At 39.8% G+C, this 23,097-nt stretch overlaps 1 protein-coding gene across 1 annotated transcript; it reads left to right on the top strand.

The window, feature by feature from the left end:
• The first annotated feature begins 869 nt into the window (after positions 1–869).
• Positions 870–22,396, top strand: yap1 (Yes1 associated transcriptional regulator). The gene is made up of 8 exons (XM_033976511.2): positions 870–1,582; positions 2,446–2,681; positions 10,950–11,068; positions 12,031–12,144; positions 16,687–16,850; positions 18,344–18,465; positions 19,400–19,512; positions 20,001–22,396. The coding sequence occupies exons 1-8, from the start codon at positions 1,382–1,384 to the stop codon at positions 20,231–20,233; spliced, it is 1,302 nt and encodes a 433-aa protein (XP_033832402.1). The 5' UTR covers positions 870–1,381; the 3' UTR covers positions 20,234–22,396.
• Positions 22,397–23,097: the final 701 nt, after the last annotated feature.

Genomic DNA, 23,097 nt, shown 5'->3' with positions numbered 1-23,097 from the left:
TGTTTTTTAATGAGTAACTTAACACTGTGCTCATTTATAGCACAGAGCACAGATTAAATAGTGTCTGGAAAAAATGTCTAACTACAAGCAAAGCTCTTTAATGTGTTGCCTGGTCTTTACAGTGTGTCTGGGAAATAAAGCGTGTTCATAATCATTCATTCAGAGGATGTATGGGAAAAAGCTTTAGACACAGCCCTATATCCAGAGAGAGGATCTTGACAAAATGATTTCTCAATGGGGCCTCATTTGCATAACAATCGTGGGAACTCTGTGGATCTACTTTCAATGGACACTGTAAAACACATTGGGCTATTATTTTGTTCAAAACCAAATTGTCTATGGTTAAACCATGGTTCATAGAGAGATATACTGACAACCTGCACATCACACTTTGTATTTGTTTTGCTAATGGCCAAATGGTAAACTTTGTTTTTCTGTTGTTTTAACCCTCAGTGGGCAGATTTACTTTTTAGGCACAACTGTTCAGTGTTTTTCCAAATGGCTTTTAATACAGAGATCCTGGAGAGGAAAGTGGTGTGTACAAATGGGTAGAAAGAAAAACTCATACATCTATTACACTGTTTTACCATTTCATTAATTGGCCACAAAATAAGACATTTACTTTGTGGCTGTAAATGTTATGCACCTGTACAAGTCGAAAAAGGGAGTCTTAAATGTTCCTAAGCGGCGTTAACACAAAAAAGGAGGAACACAGCCTTGTACATTTATGTCTAATAAAGTTGATCACTGGGGTTTTAAGTAGTTTGTCCCTGTTAGGGCCCATGGGCACAGCCTGTCCCTTTAAACGCTCCTATCCCAATTAAAGCGAGGCCCCGCCCCTGGAGCAGGCGTCCCATGAGTCATAAAGTTTGATGTCCTGCCCAGAGTTTGGGTCGACTGAGCAAAACTTTTTTTCTCCATAGTGAGCTGCGGAGATTTCTTTTGCGATCTGTGAATTTCCTTTGCAGCTTATCTTTACCTGACACACCGCAGTTGGAAAAAGATCTACGGGAGCGTTTTTGTCAAGTGTTTTTTTTTTTTTTTACGTTTTGTCTTTTGCTTTACTTTTTGTGAGCGAAAAACTCACGCAAACAGATTCCACTGTGGAGCAGATATGAGCTTTGTTACCATCACAGTTATGTCTGGAAGAAACTCGAGGAAAACGCTGTCCTTTGCTGGATACTTTGACAGCTAACACACTTTGGAAGTACAAATTCCTCCACATTGAAAGTTTAGTATGACCCCCGTGTAACTTTTATTGATCGGCGTCCAGTTTTTTTCCCCACTCTTCTTGGTGCGTAAAAGTACTCCAAGACCATTTCTGTGACTTTGTGAGCGCAAAACTTTGGGAAGCGCACGGTTGGCACACTGCTTTGGCACAATGGAACCGGGCCAGCACAACCCTCCGGCCGGACACCAGATCGTCCACGTCCGGGGCGACTCCGAGACAGACCTGGAGGCGCTCTTCAACGCCGTTATGAACCCCAAAAGTACCATCGTGCCCCCCTCTGTGCCAATGAGAATGAGGAAGCTACCAGACTCTTTCTTCAAACCACCAGAACCAAAGTCCCATTCCAGACAAGTAAGGCCGCCTGTCACCCCTCTCCTTCCCCCCTCCAACAAATCTGTGTTCAGCTGTAGGCCCATCCCGTGCGCTGGGGCCCGGGCCTGCCTGCGCCTGGGCCTCACTTTACAAGCACTGCAGCAAAGTTTTCCTCGGAGAAATATAGGTTATAGGTTAATCATGTAATTTGACACTTATTTTTGGAAATGGTTTGGGTAACAGAAAATAAATAGCCTCTAAAGATCTAGAATAGAATAGATCCAGGGAGTTACATTTTTAAGCCTATGTGATAAATAGTTTTCCCAGCGCTGGTCTCATTTGCTGAGAAGTTAGAAGAAGAATTATGTATGAAGAAGAAATAGACTCTTAATTGAATCTTAAATGCTCTTGTGTAGATCTAACCTCCTACAGAAGTCCATGGCACGTTGATTTTGCTTTTAGGCAACTTGTGTTATTGACAAACATGTAAACAGTCCTGCAATGACTGACTTTACATTGTTACTGTGTATATTAATACACTAAGATTGTACTTGTATAGAAACACCTTTTCTAACAGATTTCTTCTGCTATAGCCGCTGTCTTTACTCAGAACTGTTAGTTGAGCGTTAGTTTGATGCGCATGCGCAGTTTATCTGTCTGTCCCACATCAGGGCTGGGCATTGTCCAGCATGAAAACAACTGTCTAACCCCAAAAGTGTTGATTTTTTGCATACAATAAAGCCTATAGAGTTTTACATCTGAGATCAGTAATACAAAATGGGGTTGGGTGTATGACAATAAGCAGAGAATTTCTTCATTTTATTTCACAAACCCACAAATAGCCATGTAGGACATATGAAGTCCCTCTTGCCTCGTTCCATTACTGTGTACCTTTCCCACAGGCCAGCACTGATGCAGGGAGTGGTGCCTCCCAAACCCCCCACCATGTGCGAGCCCATTCGTCCCCAGCCAACCTGCAGCTCGGGGCTGTCTCTGCAGGCTCTCTATCTGGGATGGGCTCAGCAGGTGCCTCCCCTCAGCACCTTCGTCAGTCCTCTTATGAGATCCCTGATGACGTGCCTCTGCCCCCCGGCTGGGAGTTGGCCAAGACAGCTTCAGGACAGAGATACTTCCTCAAGTAAGTCCAAGGAACAACACTATGTCCACAACTGCCTACCGCAGCTGTTAAGTTGGACTTAACATTAAATACACTACAATTAACTTTAAAAAAATAGGACCACAACTCTCAGAGTGCCCAGCATGTCCCCGCAGCCCAAACTCCTAGGCTATTGTGCTGCACACAGGCTAGTTCATATTTTGTTGTGCGTACATACACACATGTTACACAACAGTGTCAATCCCTGGAGAGGTCCAAAGTTGGCTGTAATGTGTGTGTGTGGCTGTAATGTGTGTGTGTGGCTGTAATGGGTGTGTGTGGCTGTAATGGGTGTGTGTGGCTGTAATGTGTGTGTGGCTGTAATGTGTGTGTGGCTGTAATGTGTGTGTGGCTGTAATGTGTGTGTGGCTGTACACTGCTCCTCTGTTCAGTGAGCACATTAATTTGCAACTTGTTACAGTGTACAACAATGGCTAGAGTCTTCTATAAGAGACAATTGTGATGCTCAAATGCAGGGTAGGTTATTACATTTGGTGGGCCCAACAAACAACAGAAGTCTTTTTGGAGAGTCAGCTGTATATAGTGTTCCTTTTCTTAGGCTCACGTTTCAGTCAAAACAATGAACCACTGTCAATTCTCCAGACAGAAAAGGACACAAGTCTCCTGATCTCCTGATCTCCTCATTTTATTGTAGGTGGTAGTACATGGAAAACCTGTACTTCACCAGTACAAATGAAAAGAACTTTTATCAGATTAAAGTTATCTCACAAAACTAATTCAAGAGCTTTGGTAACTTTCCTTTGAAAACATTCACCTGTTTTGCCACATAAAGCTTATATGATTCAAGTCTATTTTTTAAGGTAAATTGTTGTCAAAAGTTGCTTTATGAACGGCATGTTGAGCTCAAATTTACTGGGATCAAACAGAACTTTCAGCACCAGATGTTTGAAGGCCTCACATCTGCAGAACATCTGGACCATGTTGGAAAACTCTTTTAAAAAGTCTAAAAATGTGTGTTTTGTCCGTGTTCAGAGGCACAGCTTTTGCATTGTCTAGACGGGGTTCATTCCTACAGTTTAGAGTTTCATTTTCAACTGTTGTTAATTTGGTAAAAGTTTTGTACCTGGCCCAATGTACTTGTATCAAAGTTCCACCAACTGAATAGTCAATGTATTTTCTGTTTTGCTTATTTGAAACATTGCCCATAATTCCTTTACCACTTAGGACCAACTGGCTCGTGCATACGGCTCACAAATCCCTATAGTCTTTGTTGAAGTAAGAAAAAACTTGAGCAGACTGTCCATACATCAAAGCTGGAGATATTTGATCTGGAATAAAGGTGGCCTCTGCTGGGTCGATCTGCTGAAAAAGACACTCCCCTATTTATAAACAGACCCGTCTGACCAAGTAGTGCTGCTGAGGGAGTGAAGCCAAGCGCGAGAGTGTGTGTGGGTGGTTGCCGAGTGGGGGAGGAGAGAGAGAGCTGAGCAGTTAGCAGGGGCTTAGCTGAAGCTCACATTTCACTCAGGTGACTGCTGGCTGTTGTGCATTGATACATAAACTAATAGAGAAAAGTTTTCCAGGATAATCTTCTAGGTCTTGTTGCTGATGTATCCATAACTTTGCCCTGTGAGTCAGTAGCCCCACATGCCACTGTCCCCCTCTCTTTACAAAAGCTCAGTTGTGGTTTGAATGGGGCTGTAGGTCTGTGATGGTGCCTTTTGTGTCATTGGAGTGAAGTGGCAGCCGTGTGGACATGTCATGTCTGCAACCAGGAGGGGCTCAGGCAGCTTGGATTGATCCTCCCTTTGTCCCAGTTGTAAAACAGTGATCTTCATTCACACCATAGGCCAGTGAGACTCATGTGAGCATTAAAATAGACCATTGATGAGATGAGGCTTAGAAATGGTGAGGCAAAAATATAATGTATATCATGTATATTGCTTCAGGCTAACATGTGCTAAACGGTCCCTGCTTTGTGAAGTTGTGTTCATTTTATAGCATGTTTGTCCAATTATCATTAAAAAAGAGTATATTTTATTGTTTTCCCTTGCTGAGTCAGTCAATAAATCTTCTCTATCCTTATGCACAGGAGCTACAGTTTGTTTTAGTTTATTTATTTTTATTTTATGCTTGATATATCCTTTCCTATTCAACTATTTATCTGTTTTATGAACTCACACCACCTGGACGAACAACCTGGATGAAATTAGAGTAGTTATATTATTATGCAGACATCACATTTTATCTATCCATGTTATAATGCTGACATCACATCTTTTTATCCAGTAACAATTAGTTATAGAAAATGACACTCAGCCCTAAACTGATGCTAGAAGAACACCAACTAGTGTAATGACCTCTCCTCCTCTTCGTTTGCCTTGGCTGTCTTTGATTTATGGCACCAGGGGTCACCTTGCCTGCTGCTCCGGGGAGGGGGGGCAGGGGGGGCAGGGCCAGTCTCCAGGGCTGGGTCATAAACTAATGAAGGTTTCTAATTTAGACACTCTGGTGAGCTAGCAGAGGTAATCACTGTTTCCGACCGCTTATTAAACGCAGCTTTGAATGAGTTTTTAGTCCGTGGGAAGTCAGCCCTGAGCAGAGAGGGGTAACCAGCGGGAGGGGACTGTCTCTGGCCTTAGGGGCAGGTAGAGCTCAGAGTCCACAGGCACTTTGTCTTTTCTCAATTGGATTTTAAGCTGTGGGGATAAGTGTGGTTTCCCATAGATTAGTCACTTATGGCTAATAGCAGCAGTTTTCTCCTGTCATCATTTTTTAGCTCAATATATTTGGATTTTTACAATTTATAGTGTATTTGATGGGTATAGATAACGCTCTACATTTTTATTTGTCTAGATTGAATTGTGATTCATTTAAATATAGACACAGATTTTCATGTTGATCAATATACAAATGACAGCAAGGAAAAGGTAATATAAAAGTACAGATATTTTCAGGTTCAAATGTATAAAGTGACACATTAGTTAATTGTGGATATTGATTGATTTTGATCAGATATTAGCTTTACTGACTTGGTTTCATTTACAGTTTTGAAGAGTTTTAAGAGAGAGGGGGTCCTTGTGAACCCAGTCACAAATGGTGCTGGGAACTTTCACTCGTGCCTGTGCAAAAGCCTCATTTAGAGCAACTTTGTGTTTGACAAACTTTTGGTTTATTGACCACACACAGACAAGAGCCTTCCTGTTCCACTGGGTCCTGTCAGCTCAGTACACAAGTGGGACTGTGAGAAAGTCAGACGGCTGTTTGCTGAAGACTTGATGTTACACCTCTGTTTCAGACATCAATGCGCGCTCTGTCAGGGATTCTCCACTGAGGTGCTGATTCTCCTGAACTGGGTCTTCTCAGATTGTTTTGTGCAAGTAATTTTGGTGTTTGAGAATGATGCTATGTGTAATCCAGACTTTTTCAGGGACAACTACACTGCTCTACATTGCACGTTATTCTGTATGATTGAATTATTAGAATTTGAACCTAATTATGTTGAGCTCACAAAACTCCCAAATCCCCAAGTTGACACGACACGAGAAAGTTAAGATGTTTATTACACCTTTTTTAGTTATGTTGATGCTACCAGATGCACCTTTTTAAGCGACAAATTTCAGTCAGTGTATGTGAGTTAATTGATCTTTTCCCTGTTGTATCAGTACTTTTTGCTTCTTCCTTCAAACAACTACATTTTACTCAAATTCAAAGTACATAATATGGTTTTAAAATTTGTATTCTGTTTTATTTACATTTCTCCATGTCCCAATAATTTGGATCTGGAGTTGTGAAATCCCACTCCTTTTGCTTCATTAGTACTTGTTGTGATAAACACTACTTCAAAAGGAAACTCACAGCTACAATGGGGTCAGAAAGGTTGCCTCAATAATCTCTCTTGATGATGTCCCGCTGATAGAAGGGCAGCCAGGCATCTCAGGTCCACCGGGGCGGAGGGGCTCACCCTTGTCCTGGAGCCTGATTACATCTTGTCCTCCTCAAGCTTCTTCTGGGTTATCGGCTTTGACCAACTTCCCAGCACTTAAAGTTGAGGCTACTCCCAGTTCTGGGTGAGGTGCTGTGGCCTGAGGAGTGCACTGACAGCTCATCTGCGAGAGTGAGTTTTAAGACTTTAGCAAAACCAAAAAAACCCCTAGCAAAATGACCAGTTCCAGTAATGAGTATTCATTTGATACTATATAAAAACTGTGCTGTTTACATTAGTGACAAAATTAGTAATAGTTGTTGTAATGGTAACAATATGCATACAATACATGTACAAATAATGGTTATAGCACTATTCCTGTAACCAAAACACTTTTTTTTCTTTTTTTTTTCTCTTGTGACAATTATATTTGGATCAAGTTACGACTATAGGCTATAAAATATACTTGTTTCCATACAGAATTGAACTGAAGTACTAGAGTACAATTCCTGACTGTATTCACTTTCAAAACAAACTGAACTCCACTAAAAAAAAGTCAAGTTTACCCTCCCACTGTAACACACATTATAAATAACCCAGGTACAATAAACACCAACTTGATAATTGGACCATCATTCAGGCAAATGTCAGGAGGGTAAGGGATCAACAACCACAGCATGTGCACAGACAGCCAAACCCTTCAGTCGTAGTAATCATCATAATGAAGGGTTGAAGCTAAATCTTTAACATCAGTGTGTCTTTTGTAATTACCAAACTACTACTAGATTTATTAAAAAAAGCTTTAACCCATAGCTTGTAGTGATTTGTGTGGGTTATACATTATGATTTGACTATGCAACTATCTCCATTTGCCTCCATCTGCTATATAATTATAATCAATAACACCAGTGGATCATTCAGTTCAGTTTATTTTGATTCCTGAATTGAATTGAATGATCATGGTCCATTTTTTAAAACAGAAACGGACAATGACGACACAAACACATCTTGAACTGATAGCGTATTGCACTGAATCTTATATTTGCGAGGGACATTATTATTTCATTTTCAGATTTATTCAGCCTTTCATTGTTGTTATCTGCACATTTTAAATCGCAATATTCATCTAAAACGATTTAATAAAAGAAACAAATCCACTCACTTCAGGGTTAGAAAACTGCAGTGTCCAATGGGAGCTGACGACACAACAAAGAGCCGTGTAGTTTTCGGCACTTCCGTTCGATAGCTGCAGATTAAGCATGTACCAGAATGATTACACAACGTTGTCGATTCCTACGCACCAGTTAAGAAAATAGTATAGAGAATGAGTAAGTACAGAGCAGTGGGCGTACGCCGGTGGCAGTGAAAATGGGGCAATATGGCGTCTTAAAAATAAGTTGTATTGTAAGTAAAGATGTACAAATCACTCCAAATACAACTTCAGATGAGTAAATGGTGAGCGGAAGTGACTATAAAGTGTTTGAAAGCTGTAAAAAGTTTATTTATTTTGCGTAACAGGTCTGCTTTAATAAAACTCGGGGTCGGCATAACACGTAGGCTTGACAAACTTTATTTTTATTTATTTATTTGATACTAACCCCTATTTTTGTCTGTGTGCGTAGGTCTATGTCATTCACTTTTGATAGCTCAATTCTCACAGCGTGCCAAAAAAGTAAAAAGAGTTTGTCAACAGAGTAACTTAAGCCCCGTAGAGAGCTATAGCGCTAGAGGTTGGGGGTTGGTACCTTGTGAGCTCGCTGTGCTCATGTAAAGCTAACATGGAGCAGTTGTGGCGTAGAGGTTGCAGATCATCAGCAATTCCTCGCAACAACTGTTGGCCTCCAGCCGTCCCCAACAGTTGCCATGACATTGTTTTGTTTTATGTTTCGCCTACAGGAAGCGTTGACCATATACGGGGTTCGTGGGGCAAGTGAATGGATTATCTTTTAGCTTTAACGCTGGTGATAAATGACCAGCCCTTAGTAACTCATTGACCAGTCGTAACGCACACATTGTGGATCCCATGTGAACGCTAAACTGACTTATCACATGCTTTTGATTAATCTTTCCGCAGCCGCTTTGAAACTGTGGATTTGTTTACAGCCGTTTGATATAAACGCGCAAAGGCTATTTAAGTATCATGTGATGGGAAATTCAATATGGTTGCATTGATTAGCGTTGGACTGAGCACATCCGGCAACAAGACTTGGAGCTTGAAAACATCTTTTTGCTGCATTCGTGTTTAGTTCTTTGTACCAGGGTGTGCAGGCCTTTACGCGATAAGCCCTCCCTTTTCTTATCCCAGCTCTCCAAAATAAATGTCATAGTTTCCAGAGTGGGACAGAGGCAACTTAAGGGGGCTGGGAGGAGCGTAACATTACCACAGCAACTTGTGCAGCCAATAGAATTTCAGAGGGGTTGCTTCCGTGGATATATTCAATTTTTTTTTCTTTTTTCTTTATAGTTTGTCTCACCCTGCTTTCTCTCTGACCCCTTTTTTCTTAAAGGGGGCCTCTCCAGTCTGAGCAGCCTCCAACTATTTTGCTTGGTTTTGTGGTGTTTGTGTGTGTGCTAAGGGGAGGGGGAGGGGCTAGGGGGATTTGGCAACTCCTTTGATCAGTAAAGCATAAACAAGAGGAGGGCTTCAAAATGGGTTGCATTGTGTGAGAGGGGGGAGTGCTGAGTCAGGCTCTCTCCCTCTCGCTGACCAGCGGCCTGGGACAGGGAGCAGACAGGCCGGGCTGGGATTACAACACAGGCCAAGAGAAAGGCAGAAACTCGTACTTTAGCCAGCTGTTCCCAAATCTGGTGGTACTATCAGATCAAACCGACGGTTAAGAATTAGACAGTTGATCTTTTATTCGATTCAGTCAAAATGCAGTGGTTAGTATAATGCAATTAGCAGCTCTAATCTTATTAATTGTCCAAAATGATAAATGTCCATTCATGGGTCAAACTAAATAATACATAAATTGAAATTGGAAAAAAAAACAACTGAAGCTTGTGTGAAAGTTTTTGTAACCTATATTTTCTATGTAGCAGATCAGAGGGCTTTGAGGTTCAGTGGCACATTAACCTCTGATTTAGGGGATCTTATTAGATCCTCTAAATCTCTGCCCTTTCTTTCTTCTTGTGCGAACCTGTTTACAACTTTTGCTCTGTACTGTACCTCTGTCAGAACAGCTTGACAGCCATTTTTGTTTTTGGTCAAAGAGTGGCTTTAAAGGGGATGGTTCAGAAAACAAAACACAAAATAAAACTAGTTGAATGGGTTTTTCGGGGTTGTAGCTCTGTCTGCGCCTTTGTCAAGCAGGTGAAAGCTTTGTAAATGTGGCGCCAGATTGTTAAAGGGCCTGACACTCCACTGTGTTGGGGCTGCTTCCAGGAAAGAGGACCCCCTGCGTTGAGCCCTGGGACTGACCCTCCCTCAATAGTCAGGGTCCCACTCGGGGAGAGGAGGGCTTCCTGTATTAGCTTTCCATCTTAATCAAGCAACAAGTACCAACAAAGCACTAATTATCAATGCCTTTATACAATGGTACTGTGTACAACCCATTCTCTCAGATTTGGCTCCTGGCCCAATAAACATAGAAGTAAAACACATGGTGACTCATGGTGTGACCGGTTGCTTTGTCGCAAATGCATGAATCTTTTAAACATTAATATTTTATTTTTGTATCTTAACTTGGATTTTTACTAATTTAACAGACAAAATCATTAAATAAACATATTGTTCTAGCCCAGGAAACATTCTGTATTATCAAACATTCAAAAAACATCAGATAAGTAATAACAGAAAAAAGATGCTTATGACAAAACATAAATCTGGTGTGAACTGCAAAAGAAACGAATCATATAAACTGTTACTTGCAGCTTTAAATTGTCCCTAGCTCTTATAAACCATACACATGCACATACACACATCCATTCATTTTTCAGGGGCATGCAACTTTTTCAGACAGCAGAGTATCACAGCTAATACACTCTCATCCCAAACGTAACAAAGCAGTGGTACATTTGGGTTTTCAATCAATACAAATTTATGTTTAGATGCACACAGCTTGGAGCGCTTTGATTTAGACACTAAGTGCTGCTTTTACAAGAAAGGTCAGATATTCTAGCTATAAAATAACATAAGTTTGAAATGGTAACAGGAAGTACCAGGGAACTTGATAATTACAACTTGTATACCTGTTTTTGTCATTAATCACTGTTGCATCATCACGCGACCTGTTGTTTTTAGTGTTTGTTTTTTTTTCCACATTGATTTGACCCTGAGTTTGAACCCTCAGCTGCCTCTTCACACAGTGGCGGGAGATGTTTTCATACTGAAGTACTTATTGTTCTCTCTTGTCTCTCCACAGTCATATTGAGCAGACTACCACTTGGCAGGACCCACGTAAGGCCCTGCTCCAGTTAAACCAGCCTGCCCCGGCCAGCACGGTGCCAGTCCAGCAGCAGAACCTCATGAACCCAGCCACTGGTATGCGATGCTTCACTTGAAATTCAATATTTACTTATTACTATGTTTCAAAACTTCAAGCCCATGACTTCACAAATCACATGGAGCATTGATAGCTGACGGTTTCACTGCCAAAATCTTGTTCCTATCTGGGACAAAAACGAAATAATTTTTTGTCCAAACGTTAAGTTGTAACAGTTGTAAAAAAAAATATGACTGGGGGAAAAAAACAAAAAAAACAAAGAAATACAAAGACTTGGTTTAGTCTAGTTGAGCCCGCTGTGTGAAAATGGTGAACCGATAAAATCAGTTCACTTCAATTTTGATTTCTTTTTTTTTTTTTTGTGATATTAGAGACAATACAAACAATTAAAGACATTATACATTTTGACAGCTGCAAATAAGAATCTGTTCTTATATGAGAGAGTGTGTGCAACGTTTAAATAGAAGAGAAAAAATAAATCCAGTGAGGTCCAAGTTTTTTGGGGTTTTTTTCCACTTCCATTTTGATTTGTTTGCAAAATATCACACATCCATATGACATCATACATTAACCTACACCATATTTTGTCATTTTGATGCAACATAAAGTGTAAGAGAAGTGTAGTCAAGTCCAGTCTAGTTGCAACCTGCCATGTCAATGGTGAAGATGTGTTTTGTCGCTGCAGTTTGGAATTTGCCTTAGGTGAGGTAACGCCAAGGTACAACGTGACGAGTCCTGTCTGACATGTTTGGGAGCTCTCTGACTCATGGATAGGATTTACATATGAAGTATCACTCGATCCTAAAACTGACACTGGTCTGTTAAGCAACACAATTTAAAGGTCAAGGAAACAATTATAGCATTTCAACATCTAAATCATAAATCTTTTTTTTCTACAACATACTGTGCATAGATAGAATCAGAAGGTCTATCTATGGAGAAGTTAAAAAAGGTAATAATCTACAACATTTCTGTAACAGTATTTTTATTTCTTGTGCAGGTCCACTTCCTGATGGCTGGGAGCAGGCCATCACCTCAGAGGGCGAGATCTACTACATTAACCACAAGAACAAGACCACCTCCTGGTTGGACCCTAGACTGGACCCGCGTTTTGGTAACACTGTCCTTCATAAATCCTGTATCTTTAACCAAATAATTACTGTAGCTCATAGAGGATTATATCAGCTGATGATGAAGGCCAAAGGCTTGTTCTGTTATTGTTGCAGAATGTTCTCATCTGTACAGGACATTTGGTTCTTGGGACAGCTGTTCACGTATCCACAAAGCTACCTTCTAAAATATCTGTCTTTGCTGCTTGAATAGATCAGTATACTCTTGCACTGTTTTGTTGTGACTAGCCACAAAGTGGTCATTGAAAACAAAATTGTACCCCCTAGTCTGAAAAGCAGCACCTAACCTTTTGTCAGCCATTTTAGTGTTGAAGCAACAGCTGAGTTGGTCATTAATGCCCTGGGCTTAGCTAAAGGTCGCCGCTACACTCTGTTGTGCTTGGTGGGTAAATTAGTTACTGGTTAAGCTTCATGTATTGGATCTTTTCAGCACAGACTTTACTAATGCCACTTTGTGCCAAGAAGATTTCAAAGACAAGGGCTCCAGTTGGCGTCATTCTGATTAATTCACGCTTGAGGTGTCATCCTTTTATTGCAACAGCATTCCTCTGGTATGCTCCTTGTGAAATCACATGCAGGTTGTTCTACTGTTTTATTAGAGAGGTCTATATACACATGGCTTACTTTTTCTAACCTCTGAAGCTCAAAGAAAGCTGTAAGCACACAAACCTGCAGGCCTAAAAGGAGGTGCCTGTGAAAACACATTGGATGTAACAAAACCTTTATTTTGCTCCATATTATATAGACAGGTGTATAAATAAACTTTAAGTATTATCTCTCCATTGAACTGTGTATTTTCCAAAATTAATATTATTATTTTTGTAAGTAACAATTTGCTTTTTAGTAAGTGACGTTAGTACTATCAATTCATACTTCATATTGGTTTACAGCTCAAAAACAACCATCATAGAAAAACAACTTATAATTCATTATTCAAGTTCCTTCTCAACTTTTTTTTTTTACATCTCATTCAACTTTTGTTCTCGAGTTAGAAAGGAAACCTGTCTGTTCTTATTACTTTCTTCTAAAGGGGACACAAAGACTTTCATCCTGCAGTGTCAGCTTGTACTTTATGAAACATACTTTTGCATAATTATGTCATTTAGAGATTTGTGCCGAGAAATGCTTTCCCTGTTGCTGATACGCAGCCCTCTCTAGTCTTAAGCCAGCTCCTTTGATAATGGCGTCTAATTTGAGCCTTGAGAAGAAAAGCCGCAGAGTGCCTGTAGCTCTATATGCTGTTGCGGCTAGCTCCCTCTCTCCCCTTTGCGTGAGGCCCAAGGAAAGGCACTGCAACCCCATTTCTCCAGACAGACTTGAATCTCTGCCAGGCCTCTTTATTCTGCGGTCCAACTCTTAATCTGTTCCAGACCTTTTCAGTCAAAGAACTCCAATGTGAGCGAAGGAGGAGGAGGAGGTGGGGGCAGGGATAGGTGAGGTAAAAGGGGAAAGAAAGGAAAACGCAGGAACAAGGGGGAAAATGGCACAGGATAAGCACACATCCTCTTTAAGGATTCAGACAAAGTGACAAGAAGCACTGTAGTTAATGGCCTTTCCACACATAGAAAAGTCTTTGAAAGTTCCTGAAAATGAAAAATAGTGTTTCAAAATGTAGATTGAGGTTAAAACTGACACAACAATTTTCAACAATATTTGCATTATATTTATTTACTATCAGTTTATAAAAAAGTAATTAAAAGAGTAATTTGTCACTGTTTCTTACCTAGGGGTACAGGGACCCGTGGAGGTATGTACGCCAAGTTGCATGAAACTTTAATGTCATGTTTCAAAAGAAGGTGAAATTGAATAGTGTTTGATTACGAAATGTATTTTGTAGTAAATTTTAAATCTTTGTTTTTGCAGGATGGCATTTGGACACCACTAAAATTAAAAGAAAATACAACAAGAACAATAGTTATAATTGACAGTTGTCTATTAAACACATTTATTTGCATAGTGCCCAATTTAGGAGGTACTCAGTGAAAAAAGTTGAAAACCATTGCACCTCAATTTTGTGCTTGTACTATTTTTATTTATTTATTTTATTTTTTATGTATTTATATTTCAATTTTAATTAATTTAGTTATATTTTTATTAGTTTATTTATTTTATTTATATTTCTCTTTTTGTTTATTTATTATTTATTTATTTTTTAGTTGTTCTTTATATTATATTTATACTTTTAGAAACTCGCACTGCATACTTACTGTATACTTTCACATCACTTGCTTCAGTTAACACCCCTGATATCTACTGATCTGAAGTGTTGTGTTATAATACAGCTGGCAGCCTGATGGCCCAGATAAGGCCTTAGTTGTGTTTACTTGTTTTGTCCTATGTCTGCGTGAAGAAGACAAAAGGCAGACGGCATTAACTCATGTCGTATCTCTCGCCCACCAGCTATCACCGCCCGTATGTACTGTACTGCTGACGTATACCAAACACACACTTCTTAGGCTGCCTATCTCTGTGGCCCCAATGTGAACCTGTCCCTCACTACCATTTTACCACACACTGATATGCTACTTGTTTGAATTTATGGTATCACACTTCATACACAAAAATATATTCTTAAAGTACAGTTCAAGGCAACATCAACAGCTGTTTTTGGTTATATCTGAGCTGTAAATCTCATGACTTAGTTATAATTGCGTAATATTGCATGCGAAATGGGAGACTTACTTTTCATAAACAGGTGTGTGGGAGGAATGACTAGTTGAAATTGTACAAAATGTCTACCCCCTGCTGAGTAACTGAACTTTCACAGAGATTTGTAATGAATGATGTAATATTGCTGTTAGAAAGTAGGCCTGAATTATATATATTTTATTGAGTTAGTTGGATGCTGTTTGCCATTGTATTATTCTATTCCCTAGTCTCTTTTCTAGTTTTAACTGTTGAGTTGCTGGTTGCTGACATGTACAGCCAGGCATAGCTAATGCTACTCCAACAACAGCGTGGCCACAAAGAGCCGTAGTGTCTGCCACAGATAAGTCCCACAGAGAAGTAGTACTCACTCCCATGAAGTATGCGTGTGGGAGAGCTAGTGGGAGAGAGAGTGGGTGCTGCGGTGGGCTTGTTGTGGGGGGAAGGACAGCACAGCGCAGAGTTTGGGACGGGGCGGAGTTTACCAGAGCTTCCAGGGGAGAGCCTAGAGCCAGTGTTCATTCATCTCCACAGATAGTGTAAACATGCAGTGATTGAATGGTGATGAGAAAGGTGCCGGGACAGGCAGAGGCAACCCTGCATAAAAATCACCCCCAGTCGAGCCCTTTGTTTTGGTTGGGCCTCAGAGCGCATAAGCAAACAAGGGTCCTCATTGGTCCTGTAATGTTACACCCCTCATGGTCAAATGCATAGCCCCTTTAGCTCCACAACAGTGATCAAAAGTCTGACCTAGTTTGGATGCATACATTGTCGAGGTGCTTTATGCTGATGTTTATTAGATCACCCCTCCATCAGACAGAGGAAAAGAAAAACAAAGACAGAACCAGAGAAACATCTGTGTTTTTCAAATGCACTCATCTGTTCTGATGTCAACATGCCCATTGTGGTGTAATTATAATCATACTTGTATCTGAGAACATTTATTCTCTGTTTACACTTTTATGCACACTTTATGCAGTGTAATTAATATTATTTCTTTTCTTTTCAAATTTGTAGAAACAAATTGATTTTTCTTTATTAAAAACAAAATATTTGAACATATATTTAGCATACACAATACTATTTAAGATGGGTTGTATTAAATATTAGAAAATGTTCTACAATTTCAAATTATTTTTGTATAGACGCAACTTAATTGTTCTCATTTGTCTTGCACCATCTATTCAGTTTCTTTCATTAATTTGGCACAAATAAACCCGGCCGAGGAGGCAGTCAGTCTAGTGGATAATCTGTGATTTGTTTTGAAGGAAACCAGCCACACAATGAAAGGATAAGTCGTGACTGATGCAATGTACAAAACTAACAAAGCCTGTCTTAGTCAGGCAGTGGGAGGGGATCAGGTCTTACAGGAAGAGCGCTGTTTTATGCTCACAGCTCTCGGCCGGTTGTAACCTGTGTTGGGACATCCCTCATACACAACCTGATGCACTGGCTCCACTCTAACCTTTGACCCAAGTGCCCAAGTCACTTTTGTAAAGCACTGTTAAGCCAAGTGTTACACAAGAAATGTTGTGCTTATTATGTTTACCATTATATTTATTTCATTTACATTTGTACTGTTGTGCACATAACCTGATGACATTATTTATTGTTAATTATTGTACAATTATGGAAAAAGCAATGAATCCAAACATTGCATGGATCATATTTTCTCCTCAATATGTATTTAGTATTCATTGCCTAAATGTTTGACTGCATGTAATAAAGTATAAACAGCTGAAATACATCTATATACACTTTACAAATTGTATTAACCATAAACTCTAACCATATTACTGTTGTTGTAACATTTGAATGCATGAATAAACACTTACAAAGCATTGACACTTTTTAATGTAAATGTTAATAATGTGTTGCAGGTCTGAACCAGCAGAGGATTTCCCAGAGTGCCCCGGTGAAGCCGACAGGCCAGCTCCCGCCCCACAGTGCAGTGATGGGAGGCAATAACCAGATGAGACTGCAACAGCTCGAGAAGGAGAGACTCCGACTGAAGCAACAAGAGCTGCTCAGACAGAGGCCCCAGGTCAGACATCTCACACAAACTCCAAACGCTCAAATGTAATTGAATAATGTTTATGTAAAAAAAAAACACGGGGTGAGTCATGGTATACTGGTAGAGTAGTGAATCTAGTTTTTCTTTGATGAGGGTTTATTGTAGCTTTGCCCTGCAATGAAGTCCTCTTAGTCATCTGCGGTAACTTTATCACTTCCTAACTGTGATGTGTCACCAGTCCGCCCATGCTAAGCCCGTAGTCCAGTCCAGTGGTTTACTCAAGCCTGTGTCATAACTGAAGAGGACTTTATGGTTATGAATGAGACTGCCACAGACTTTGTTTACCAATGCCGTTCACAGTGGAGGAAGTGAGTACGCGCCACTGGTAGAGTAGAAACGCACAGAAATTAGGATTCAAATCATGGTTTTGTCACTTCATCTGTCCACACTTCATTGACTGAAGTTGCATGGTTACAGTTTCTGTGCACAATCCATGCATCTGATCTACTCAATCCACTAAATTATGCCTCAAAGTCAAATATGAACACCATAGTTAGTAATGTAATGAAGCATACATTTCTAAAGAAGTACAAGTAATAGTTATATGCAAATGTGCTAACTGTATACCTATTATTATATGAATTATCAACAGTAACATGCATGAGTCAACAAGTTACCTTATCATTTCTTGTCCAGTATGTTGCAAGCATTAGGTTTCTTGTAATTAGTGACTTGACTGGCCTTGGTGCTCCCGCCTAATGATAGTATTCTCAGAAAGGAAGAGTAGCTGATCCATCTGACATTTGAGGTCACTATGCCATGGTGCTAGCTGCATGGTCATTAGAACAATTTTCATTATTCAGCTTCAGCAAACAAAAGTAAAGTTTCTGATGAAGACGGGCTACTGCAGCGACCTCAGTAGAAAACTTCACATATATTTTCCAGGCTGTATGCTTGTGAAGGAGTTCATCTTCAGGCCAAAAGAAGCCACACCCAAATCTTTTCCACATGGCAGAAGTGCAATGAAGAACGGATGGCAACTTAGCTGGCAACTCGTACGCTTTTGCATACAACTATATCATAAAAACTGAAAGATTGCTTACAGTAGAGAACCCACACATCCTGATCAACAAAAAAACATTGAAAAAGCGTCTATACTTTTTCTGCAAACTTGATAAACAACAGTTAAACATCAAAAAGTCACATGATATTGATGAGATCTGAATTGTTGTCAGTAACTACAAATGTCCAGTTGTTTCACCTTCCCGTTCAAGGACTTAAGCGGAAAGAGGCAAAAAAACATGACTTCATATCCTCAGCCTTATCAGATAGGGCCTGTGTGGCGAACAATTGTCTCCTGTAGTGGACGGCCTCTCGTGTAATCCGACACCATGTATGGACTCGAAGAAGCGCAAATACATCCAAGTTGTATAGAACCGTCTGCAGTGACCATATTTAGCATCTGTTTTTGTGGATTTGTTAATTGTATAAGTACGGTAGCACTGATTGTATTATTTCAACAGGAACTGGCTTTAAGAAATCAACTCCCCATGGATCAAGATGGAGGCAGTAACCCAGTGTCTTCCCCGATGGCCCAGGACACCAGGACCATGACAGCCAACAGCTCTGACCCATTCCTCAACAGGTTGGTTTAGTCACACAAGCAGGGAGGCATAAACAAAATGGAAACCCCCTGGAACAAGAGCCGAGCTGCTCAATGGGCATCGTGTTACTCTCTACAAAAAACACTATTGACCCGTTACCTTGAGCAAATTATATCCTCAGATCGGTTATGTTAAATCATTCTAGTTGACCAGTAGCAACAACAGAAGACCTACTTTTCAAGTCGTAACCCCTTTCACATGGGAATGACTCACTGAGAAGCAATACTGCTCTCTGACGACCTCTGCTGGACATGTTTTGTAACAAATAACAATAATACAAGGAGTCAAGTAAACAGTAAAGTGGCAATATCGCCGCAACCGTCATACATATACATATCTTTAGCCTAAGTATGTCCTTATGTGGACTCGGGAAGATGGCACTGAATTGCCAGGAAGATATTGAAGCATGTGGTCCAGTTACCAGACAGGATAACCTAATCTCCCCTCCTCCCCTGCTCTCACAATGGCCTCTTTCTTCTGCCTCACGATACACTGCCTACATATTTCTCCTCTGTTAATCACTATAGGCTTGTCGAATGTCCTCCACTTGGTTCTTTTGTTGGTTCATATTGGACATTTTATTAACATGCTTTATCTGCTTAAAGAAGGTTAAATGCTGGGATTTAACACCGTTCTGTTCTTTCTAGGCATTCAGACATAGAACTATTTGTGAAATGTCTGTCTGCATAGAGTCCCTGGGAGAATTAAACTATGTTGTTACATTTGTACCAGCTCGCACTAATCCTTTTTGTGTAGTTGGTATGATTTTATTTTTTCTTCCTATATATTCTCCTACATCTATTGTGGTGTGTATTTTGATGGTGATGATAAACATAAACTTCAAATTCAACCCAATTACAATATCCACATTTTGATTATTATTTTAAACATAACATTTTGTTTTGTGTTTTCCAGCGGAACCTACCACTCCAGAGATGAGAGCACGGACAGCGGCCTGAGTATGAGCAGCTACAGTGTGCCTCGCACTCCTGATGACTTCCTCAACAGTGTGGATGAGATGGACACAGGTGCGGATTATGAACTTCTGACAAGAATGCTTATGTTGATATGTCATGTTTTTAGTAGGTATTTAGTTATAAAGTGGAAGTCTAAGGTTATTTTATTTTATTGGTTCACTGCATCTTTTTATATCAAACTGTCAGGGGAAGTGGGTGAAGCCAATGCTGTGCATCAGGACTGTTGTCCAGAATTTGAGCCACGATATTAGTGAGAAGAACATAGATGATTAGCCCATTGTGAATGCTTTTAGAAGATGCTGTATTGTCCATGCTCCATATATAATGATTTGATTAGAGTAATGTTGTTGTTTTGTGCACTAGTGTGTACTGCAGTTTCAGGGTAAAGAGGATGATTGTAGCCCAGATGAAGGGAGACAGTTATAATTGCACATATCTGAACAGGCAGCTTATAAGATCATTTCAACTCAATTTTAGTTTTTTTTCATTCTTATACTACTGCCTTTAAACAAACTAAGCTGCTCTTTTGTGTTCCCCAGGTGAACCTCAGCAGACCTCCATGGCTTCCCAGCCCAGCCGCTTCCCAGACTACCTGGACGCCATCCCAGGCACGGATGTAGACCTGGGCACCCTGGAGAGCGAGAGCATGGCCGTGGAGGGGGAGGAGCTGATGCCTAGTCTGCAGGAGGCCCTGAGCTCCGACATCTTCAACGACATGGAGTCCGTCCTGACGGGCAAGATCGACAAAGAGAGCTTCCTCACATGGTTATAGAGGACTTAACCACATGACATGGACTGCTGCTTGCTCTGATCTGGAAGGATTCATACATGCTTTTTCAGGACATTTCAGCGAGCCTTTTTGGACTTTTATCTTGTATATCAACCTTTTTCTTTTTTAAGGCAGTATTCCTCTTATATTTGTTTTTCTTCTCTCACAACGTTATCTCGTTATTTTGTCTGTGTCTTCAAGGCTGGCCCATGAACAGACAATTATAAACAAGGGTCCCCTGCATGTTTCACTAAAGTCTGCCATGGAATCTAGGGCATCTCTCTTCCAGGAGTCTCCCTCTATAATTGAGGAGAGCATGTACTCTGTAAGAAAATTAACCTTTTGTTTTTGATGCCTATTTGCTTTAGAGTGGTAAAAACATGAGCATTTAACATACCAATGTTTTGAATATACATTTTCTACAGAGATATGTTTTGAAGCCTGAAAAACCAAAAATGATGTATTTGCTGAAAGAACAATACTGATTTGGAGTAAAAGTAGGCCCGACTTGGACATATTGAAGAGTGGCAGGTTGGAGTCTGGGGACCGATTGCATTGCTGCTTGGCTGTGCCAGCAATTCTATGTGAAACCTATTGTTAGATCAAGTGCCTTTAGTTGTATTTTTTGAGACGCGAGCATGATGAACAAATACACACTTTCTTTGTATCAAACATCAAGCATTCATGATTTTCACACACATTTTTATTCACGTTATCACAAAATTAACACATTTTAAGATGCTTGGGCTGACAAAATCGTAACCCCAGCTTGTTTTTTTATATATATTAAGATTTATTTTGAAAGTTGTTCTTTTTGTCTTTTACTTTATATTTAGGTTACTTAATACATGTATGTATCATAGTATAGATCAAATGGCATCAGCTTTTCTTTATTTGCCTTTAGAGTAAATGATGCATTTTAACTGGATCATCACAGCTTGTGGAGCTGGTTGGTCGGTTTTGGCTCTTAAACTCCTATTGTCTATGATTTTATTGTATACATTTTAGTGTTTTTATTGATCACATGCAGCTTCTTTCTTTCTTAAAGATTTTTAACATTAACCAAAAAAATTATTTTTAGGTAAAGCAAGCTATAGCTATTGCTTGATTAAACCTTGTGACAGTATAGACGTGTGAGCTCAGATGTGCTGTGCTGTGTTGAACTGAGGGTTTTTTGGCAGCAACTGTGACAGGTTGTAGCAGGTCGGAGAGTTTTGTGAGGCAGTGAAAGGCAGAAAGCCAAGGTTTAAGTTGTTGCATTATTTGTGTGAAATATCTTTTAAAAAAGAAAAAAAAAAAAAAAAAAAGAAACAATCAATGCCCAAGTTTGTTGTGAGAGATTCCAAAGATGTTTTAATGCTAACACTTTTATGTTTTCTGGTTTTGTTGTAATCAGCCACTGTTTCGAACAACATAATATAAGCTAATGAGACACATGTAGGCTTCTAGTGTTAAGTGACATGTCTGAATAGAGAAGTGGCTTGTGTCCTTTGAGGGTTGTTTTGAGTGACTAAATGAGATTTTTTTTTTTAAAGTGGTGATTTTGAAATGAGCGCTACTGTTTACATTCTCGGAGAGCAGTGAATTTCTACAGCCACAGCAGACACAAACCAGAGACTGTTCCTCACATTGTTTTTCATGTTTACACTACTGCAGTAAGTTTCAAAAACTTTGAGAAGTTAAAAAAAAGTCAATTATTGATTTCAGAACTTGAACATTTATGCTAGACCTGGCAACATGAACATTTTAACACAAGTTACACTACTAGCATCCTAAATTGTATTTTGTCAAGTACACCATTGTGTGGTTTAGGATGGTTAAACAGTGTTCTAAAGAACAATGTAACTACAGTTTATGATACACTACACTTGGCTTGTGCTGCATTTTAAAGTGCTGACGCGTTTTGTCACGAGCCTGTTTTTTTTGCTTATTTAGTGTGTTATTGTCAGAGTATATTAGTTGTTGACTGTTATTAGCAGTAGGACTAATCACAAGGTAATGGCTTTTGTATTTAGAGATTTCTAAATGCACATGAAATGAATTTATATTCGGTAATGATCTGTTCTTTTCATAGATTTGTGCATGTTTTAGAACAATAAATTCTGTTACAATATCTTTATATGATAATTGGCCTGAAATAAAGTATATACTTTGTGGTAAGATTTATGCATGTTTTCTTGCTAAATGTTCTGTTCATTTTCATTAAAATGTTTTCAGTAAAACTATAAAATGGACAATATACATCACATAAACCTGTTTTATTCAACATTAATATGGGGCTCCTTTAAACATTAAGAACCACTCCACACCAACACAAGACCATTTAGCACAGATGCAGATGTCTCGGTGGAGCTTCAGCCTCAAAGCAAGAAGGTCCCAGATTCAATTCCGGTTGAAGGGCCGGTGTGGAGTTTGCATGCACTAAAACATACACATTAGAGTCCCCTGTGGAGCTCTGCTGATTCCAAAGATTAGGGCCATGGGTAATTAAAAGAATAAACAAATGGGTTTGTCTAGTCTAAGGACTACAGATGGAAAGTAGCATTATGCTAAATCTGGTGCAGCCATATTTTAATGTAACTGCACATTGTCCTTTAAATAAATAAAGTAAAGTAAAGTAGTTTTGATCAAATAAACAAGACTGGGTTTAGAGGCACATCTCTGCTGCTGCCGTCAGATTAGTGAGCAGTCCCAGAAGGGCATGTGGCTGGGCAGGATGTACACGTTTATCATCTCCAAGAGGAAATCCTGGAGGTCTCCCAAACAAAAGAGAGGAGTCCCAGATGCCCTCTGTGGAAAGTTACACACAACATGGTCTTAGCTGCACAGGAAGTGGTTTGTTGGGCATTTCTGACGCCAAAATAACA

The sequence above is a fragment of the Periophthalmus magnuspinnatus genome, chromosome 13 (assembly GCF_009829125.3).
Source record: "Periophthalmus magnuspinnatus isolate fPerMag1 chromosome 13, fPerMag1.2.pri, whole genome shotgun sequence".
NCBI classification, from domain to species: domain Eukaryota; kingdom Metazoa; phylum Chordata; class Actinopteri; order Gobiiformes; family Gobiidae; genus Periophthalmus; species Periophthalmus magnuspinnatus.
Note: the sequence above shows the minus strand (reverse complement) of the source record. Positions and strands in the feature narration are given on the sequence as shown.

Excerpts from the sequence above, each read along its gene's own strand:
- yap1 (XM_033976511.2), top strand. The coding sequence starts at position 1,382 with ATGGAACCGGGCCAGCACAACCCTCCGGCCGGACACCAGATCGTCCAC. Across the intron at positions 11,069-12,030 it reads CCTCATGAACCCAGCCACTG|GTCCACTTCCTGATGGCTGG; the intron begins GTATGCGATGCT and ends TTTCTTGTGCAG. Across the intron at positions 18,466-19,399 it reads TCTGACCCATTCCTCAACAG|CGGAACCTACCACTCCAGAG; the intron begins GTTGGTTTAGTC and ends TGTGTTTTCCAG.